The 7,478-nt window shown below is 40.2% G+C and overlaps 1 protein-coding gene across 2 annotated transcripts; it reads right to left on the reverse strand.

The window, feature by feature from the left end:
* Positions 1-931: 931 nt before the first annotated feature.
* On the reverse strand, positions 932-5,206 carry LOC111673428 (beta-1,3-galactosyltransferase 2-like). Of its 2 annotated transcripts, none has more exons than XM_023431187.2 (2): positions 5,093-5,206; positions 932-2,288 (listed from the first exon to the last, which is right to left on the reverse strand). In XM_023431187.2, exon 2 carries the CDS (start codon positions 2,281-2,283, stop codon positions 1,345-1,347), a length of 939 nt encoding a protein of 312 aa, XP_023286955.1. In that variant the 5' UTR covers positions 2,284-2,288; positions 5,093-5,206; the 3' UTR covers positions 932-1,344. The 2 variants fall into 2 exon arrangements, with proteins under 2 accessions (XP_023286955.1, XP_087025996.1); XM_087169870.1 differs by lacking the exon at positions 5,093-5,206 and adding an exon at positions 4,678-5,026.
* Between the last annotated feature and the right edge of the window lie 2,272 nt (positions 5,207-7,478).

Raw genomic sequence — 7,478 nt, forward strand, 5'->3', positions numbered from 1 at the left:
TGAATGACAACACATGGGAGAGGATAAGACTGTTCATGCCAATAGGAAGAGACCGGGGTTACTGTCACTGTCCTGTTTGCTTTGTGTTAGGTGAAGGAGTTTATGACCCTGTGTGTGATCATGCTTTAAGAACAGTCACCCTCAGTCATTTGCTCACACTCATCTTCACTCTCTTCCATGACCAGCAGGCCTCCTTCATTTGTCCAGGTCACATCTCAGCGCAGTGTGCTCTCCTTATAATAACTTTTTTAAAATCTGTTTGGTGGTGCTTTGGTGGCTTTGTCTCTTCCTGTTTTTTTGGTCCACGGCACTGTTTGGTAACCTGTTTCTGCTTCTCTGGTACCATGGTGTGACAGAAATCACTGAGATTATTTTTGATCCAAAAGAAATTGGTGACCACAGTCTGGTGGTTATACATAACCAGCCAATCATACAAGTTCAGAGCTCAGCGGTGCAAATGGAATTGGTTTATGAACTCCTTTGTGCCAGTTTCAGTCACAATTGTAAACAGCAGCCAAAAATAAGCAGAGGTTACAGAGGCTGTATTGCGGAACAAGTATCTATCTATCTATCTATAGACTTGAGATTTTGATGTGAATTGAAACTGTTGTGCAGATCAATCAAAGATAATAATCTTTAAAGTGGTTGCTCTTATTCCTGAAAGTCTTTTTCTAAAGCAGCATTGACCAATTTTGGAGAATCAACGACTGACTGAACTCAAATGTACAGTAAAGTAATAGCTGCACCAGTATGATGAACATTATTCATTCCTGTAATGCTGTTCATAGGCTTGTAAATTTGATCTGATGTTAGCCTGCCCCCTTGTGGAATAACTACAGCTGTGCAGATGTTACTACAGCCAGTGGGAACTTGACTCCAGTCCTCCGTCATCCAAAGAACAAAACAGTTCAATTTTATAAATCACGGCAAATTCATTTATATTGTTTTATTTAATATTGCAACATTAACTCTCCAATACAAATCAAACCACAGCTTTTGCTGTGAGTTTGATGTCAATCACTTTGCAACTTCAACTCATCAAGTAATATCAGTAGTAACCTGGTATCCTGGTAGGACAGTATGTTGATTAACATACAACATGGAATTTTATATGTCATAGCTAGGCGACACATTTTTGGTTTAACATGCAACAGAACTCACAACAGGAGCATGCTACAGATGAAGTGGAAGCAACAGATGATGTTTGGTTTTGTTGGTATAAAGCACTCTGCACAGAAAACTCTGAAAAGAAAATGTCAAACTTTGAAAACCACTGATTTAGTAACCGGTCATCAGCATCATCTCCATATAAGCTTAACAGTCACCCGGTAAAACCGATTAAGTTCAGCATGCAGCGTGTAGCTCTCTGCTCCTCTTCCAGTAACTCGTCATCTGTTGGATGCTCGTCGTTGTCACGGCGATCACTTTCGAGAGGCTGCAGCTGCTCAGCGGAAACCAGGGGTTGACTATAAACATAGTCTCCTCAGGGGGGTCGGTGGGGGGAATGCCCAGGCGTTTCAGGCACATGCCCAGGTAGGCGTCTTCGATGTAGATCGGTTTAATCTGAGGGGAGACGCTCAGAATCTTCTCAGGCAGGTCCAGGGACATGACGTAGGCCATGCCCAGCGGATATGGCGGGTACTCTGACTCAGCGATCACGTGTGTCGGCATGTAGAACTTTGAGAACGGGTTTCTTAAAACTCGGCTGTGCCACCACACCGAACCTGTCATGTAGTTTTGTCTGGGCGTGCTGGGATCCAGCAATAATTTCATCAAATTCTGGATGTGGAGTAGCATATCTGAGTCAATCTTAATGGCATAAGAAGCATTGGTGCAGTGCGCCGCCAGCCACTCCAGCATCACCATAGTCTTGATGGTCAGATTGTTGTAGCTGTCGTGGAAGTTGCTCTGGATCAGGTCGTGGTGCCTCTCATTCTCCTGCTCGAGCTCCTCTTGCTGCTGCTCAGCATCAGCTCCTCCAGGCAGGCCCAGTACGAAGAGGGTCTCCACCGGCTGACCCTGGACCATTTTCTCTCCTCCCCACGTCTGTCGAATGGCGTCCCGAGCTGCGACATTACTGGGTGCAACTGGAACCATCAGGACCAGGAAAGGAGTCCTGGTCTTGCACGTCTGCGTGTCGTCCATGATGAATTTGTAGTTTCGTGGATAGACCACATGATATTGCAACACTCTCCCATGAGAGCTGAGGTAAATGAAGAAGACTGTCAGTGTTACCAGGCTGCCGCCTAAAATTCGTTTTACGTGTCTCCTCTTGTACTCCATTAAAACTACAAAGAAAAGAGACTCATGTTATCACATGAAAATATGGTTCAGATAAAACAGCAACACAAAATTCAGCAATTTACAATGTTTGAGGGAAAAATGAACAGCAGTTAATATTTTTGACTGACGATTTAACGGCGGGAGTTTCATACTGGAGAAGTGCTCCAAGTCACGTAAAATTATCTGTGTGTGTAATCCCGCCCGTCTCCCGACCACCAGTTTCTGGTTCCTGTCTTTGGCTTTCTCTACTGATCCACTGACAGATTGGACCGTGTCTACATGTAATCTGCTGATGGGACCACAAACCTCCTAAGTGTGCAGGGAGCAGTCGACCCAGGCTCAGTGGTATCACCGGCAAATACACAGAGTACATCATGTACACTGGTCCAACAGTCTGTTGTAGCTACTCATCACTGAGTTTATGTCATAGGATATCAATGAGCCTCTTGGTCTGTGCACCATGTGCAGAGCTCCTCCCACTTGAAAGCAATAACTGAAGCTATTTGCTTTTATTTACAAGACCAAGGGGCCATATAGTGTTTTTTTTTTTAATTTAAATAATAAATGTTGAACTGGAAAAGCCAAAAAGTCTGTCTATTACAGTTTTTTTTGCAATTGCTTTGATGCAACTCGCACATGAGAAACATAAACGCAGTTATCAAAACTATTATTTCGCAATGTGCTTGTACAAACTTCCCTTATTACCGGACACATTTCACCACTAATGATGCTTCCGCATTGTGTTGATGCATTTCACATCTGACAGTTTATACTTTCGTCAGATAGAATGACAATCATTTTTGTTTTCCTCAGCTACAGCAGTTATATTCTGTGAATTTGCAAATACAGTTTTTTTTTACAACTGCTTTCACACATTTTTGAAACTAGGTCTTATTTTTTTGCAAAACTCTAAAGCCAAAACCAAAAATTGCACACAAAATACGCAAAGTGCCACATATCTGCTGCAAAATCAAAGACTGCATTGAAAATATCATACAGTAAAAACATCTGAAAATAAAGTATTTGCATCAGATGCCAAACACTTTTTTCATTAAAGTAAATTTTGGATAAACCATGTTCTAAATGTAAAGCTCGTCTGTCTTCCATAGGCTTGTATATACTTTTCCATGCAGTGTTGTAAAGTGACAGTAATCTGCTGAGAGGGGTTGAAATGTACACAGTACAGTAAACACCAATGCAATGTTTTTTCCAACATGTTACTGTTGTAACTGTAGTACAGTGCTGTGTCTGAACATGTTTTTACTCTGTTTTTTGTAGTTCTCTTTTTCTAAAGTCAGTCAGGATTTTATCAAAACATCAAAACATTTGGCGTCTAAGTCTAGAAGCTCCGGTGAAAAATTCAGTGTTAATGATGTGAATAATAGTGACAGTGTTGAATGGACTGACTGACTCTGCATGTTATGACACATGTGGACAATGTTTTGATCGTTTTAGAGGCTTTTGCACAGGCGATTTAGTGTTATAAGAACTGCATTAAGAGTTCTGAGAATGATGTTTCTCATGTGTGAATTGCATCAAAGCGATTGAAGGAAAAACTGTAATATTACTGTCTATGTCTACCATCGTTGTGTGGTACTCCACATTCAATATTTGAAACTGGGGAAATGTTCATATTTTAAATGTAGTTACTTAAATGAGATACACCTTAATCCAGTTACAAATACATTTACATTTACTAATATGGCAGAACCTTTTATCCAAAGTGACTTATAAGCGAGGGACACAGCTAAAGCTTAAGTGCAGAAGGAGATCTTGGTTTGAATACAAAGTACTACAACCATTCATTAAGTGCGAGGATATCAGGGAAAGCAGTGCACCAAGTCATGTATGTTAGGGTGTAAAGGGGTGTAGCCTCTCCTAGCACCCTGTAAGGTGTTAGGGTGTTACAGGTGTTAGGAAAGGATACACCCCTTTTCAAATTTCAAATACTACTGAAGGAGATGAAATTATATATATATATATATATAATATCATTTCATATATATATATATATATATACACTGTATATATATATTTATATAAATTAAATGACATGTTTATGTGTTGTGCATTGTGTGTCTAGATACAGATCAAACATCATGGACCATCTTGTGATGAGATCTCTTCCCCATCAACAGCCTCATATTACATGACATCATCCACTTCTGTGTCTATCACATCTGTCCAGTCAAAGTAGCTACTCAAAAGCGCCTAGCTCCCCCCACACGCACACGCACACACACACACACACACACAATGACAACACCCCCGCTGTAGCAGCAGGTAAACCTGAGGAAGAAAGGTAAATGTTGTCATGCTGCTGCTTTTAGGGAAGAGGTCGCTCTGTCGACCTCTTTCTCCTTTGTTGTTTTCAGTCTTTGATTTCATACTCACTTCCAGTTTTGCACGGGACACATCGGTGATCGACGGCAGCAAAGTAAAAACAAATAAATTGAATCAGTGGAGCATTCAGCAGCTTAAATCCAATGTGTGCTATAAATAGGCCGAGCCTTAGTTCCGCGTCAGTGTCCGCGCCCACAGCTGGTTTAATATCAATGATATAAACGTGCGAAGATTGTCTAGTTAAAGTTACGTTGTCCCATTAATGTGAAGACAAATTACTTGTACAGGGCGGAAACCAACATCTTGAAAGCACAGCTGTTCCCCAACCTGGCAGCATGTTGGGTAACAACAGGCTACCGGCATTTTTCTAATAGTTAATTAAAAAAATAAGCAAAAAGCAGAAGTCACATAGTCACTGACACGCGGCTACAAACACGCAGGGGTCGACTGTGTTCCTTCCACTCACCTTTGGTCCGTGTCTGTTGTGCACTTTCTTCCGCCGCTGTCGTTGTTTCTTCTGTTGTGAAACTTCCGGGAGATCAGTAGTGACTGCATTACGATAAGGTGCAGCAGAGCACACACTCCATCAGTCAAACTGTGGCTCATCTGAGGCTGAATACCGCCCACACTGACTGAATAATGTCAATATCATTTTGGCAGATCTAATTAATTATTGATTAACCAATTTTACAACATTTACAGTGTAAAAGCACCATCATATATATGTATATATACATACATATATATATATATATATATATATATATATGATTATTTTTCCTATACATTGAAGGTATTCTTTCATATAGACACTTTTCACATTTTTGCATGTACCTCAACCACTGACTAAAATACTCCCTAGATTACAGTGGGAATCATTTGGAAGTAACTCATGTTTATAAGTGTTTCAACTGAAAACAGTTTATGCTTTGGGCTAAATTACACTTCTCTTCAGAGCATACCTCAGAACAAAGGGTTGCCAAATGCCATATAGGTTGAGGTGTGTAGGTTTTTCAATGGTGGATCATGGGTGGAGGCTTTTCAATTAAGGGCTTTGTCTGCCTTTGGTTAATGACATATTTATACATGGCTAATAATGTGATATTCATGTAAAAAGTCCATTAAATGCACCCAGAGTCCATCAACTTTTTGGCTGCCTACCTTACACTAATGTATACTGAGGGACATGATTTTACTGTAATGGGCTTTTTCCACCACTAGATGTCTCACTGTGTTCAATGTTAACAAATTCCCAAACATCAGCACATGCCCTCCTTATAAGCTCCAGCCCACACTCATCTGAAAATACACAACTTTATCATTTTTGCACCTGATGCAAAGTCTAAATTGTTTTAAAATTTAATAATAAACTGATGAGATTTACATAAAAAAAATATTAAAAGTGAGTTTCAGCCACTCATCTTCTGAGTTTAAATTAAAATTCTACCTTCAGTCTCGCTCATCATATAGTGTAATTGGACTTGTGATTACTTCCAGTATAATCAAAGGTGCCTTAAGTTTTAACTGGTCATGAATAAAATGCTGATTCTTGTAATGCAAATCCTATCAGGTCAATAAATGTTACAAGAATTTGCAATAGCAATGAGTCTGAATTCCAAACACATTTGTGTACAAATCCCCCTGAAACAAAATCCCATGAAAAACAGCAACAATACTCTTATTACTTGTGTCACCACATCACACTCAGCTGTAGTGTAATTCAAATGTCACGGCCCGATGGAAACACAAGGGCAACGTTATCTAGAAAGAGCTGTGATACTGTTTGAGCATCACAGCACAAGACACTCCAGACCTTGAATGAAACTTGATATCCTGCCCATGAATGTGACAAACAGCTTGACACAGCACACACTCATGTCAAAAACATTGTGGCTTTGCTAATTAAAGGTTTTTCATGAACAGTGTTGGGGAGTGGTGAACTACATGTAACTAAACCAGTAGTTTAACTTATATTAATCTTTTATTTTCATGTTATTGTTGCTTCTCTACTGTAATTGAACTTCCTCCGACCAACCCCGCCCAGCTTTTCTTTCCTGATGTGACTGTGAAGTCATACCCCGGGCAATGCTTTTGTCAGGCAGTCCACACCACACAATTGACCTTTGTGTAGTGCATGTACAAAAGCCAAGTGGCAGTTCCTGTACAGGTACAACGTCACCATGGATAAACCTCCCAAATCTCAGCCTGAGGGAGAACAGGCCAATGTGAAGCAGTTATTGTTTAATTTAGATATAACCCTTGAAGCCGTAGGTGCTTTTTGATATACACTCAATTCAGTGGCATTGTTTTACTGTCATATGCCTTTTTTACTATGTGTACTATATTTTGTATAATGTTAATTTGATCATTTATTTTATGAAGTAGTTTGAACTGTTACTTTTTCCAGGTTACCAAACTGTCTACCTTCAGTAGCTTTGCTGTACTTCAACCTCTTCCAGTGTGAAGTGATTGGTAGCTTTGCCGGGTTACGTGCAGTGGCCCCCGAGAGCGCAACGCAAAGCAGCTTAAGAAAACACATGCAAATAGACAAAACACAAACAAATTCAGAAAACATCTTCATCAGTTTGACAAAACATGCCCTGCAAAACAAATCACAACACAAGGGAAGTGTCCAACTCCTTCGCTCCATATCATCCTCTCTCTTTCTCCCTGACTTGCCTGTCTTTCTCTCTCTTTCTCTCTCTCTCTCTGTCTCTCTCTCTCTCTCTTTCTCTCGCTATCGTAATTAAGGCAAAACATAACTTAAAAAGAAAAAAGTAATGAAGCTGGCAGGGCCGCACTTGATATTCACTGCTTTTAACTAAATTGGGCGTTGAACAACAAGTCCCAGC

The sequence above is a fragment of the Seriola lalandi genome, unplaced genomic scaffold (assembly GCF_002814215.2).
Source record: "Seriola lalandi dorsalis isolate HSWRI2012SDOR001 ecotype SW California unplaced genomic scaffold, Sedor1 jcf7180002054918, whole genome shotgun sequence".
In the NCBI taxonomy this organism is placed as follows: Eukaryota; Metazoa; Chordata; class Actinopteri; order Carangiformes; family Carangidae; genus Seriola; species Seriola lalandi.

What these genes read in the sequence shown, in the direction of transcription:
- LOC111673428 (XM_023431187.2), bottom strand. Translation starts at nt 2,283, where the DNA reads ATGGAGTACAAGAGGAGACACGTAAAACGAATTTTAGGCGGCAGCCTG.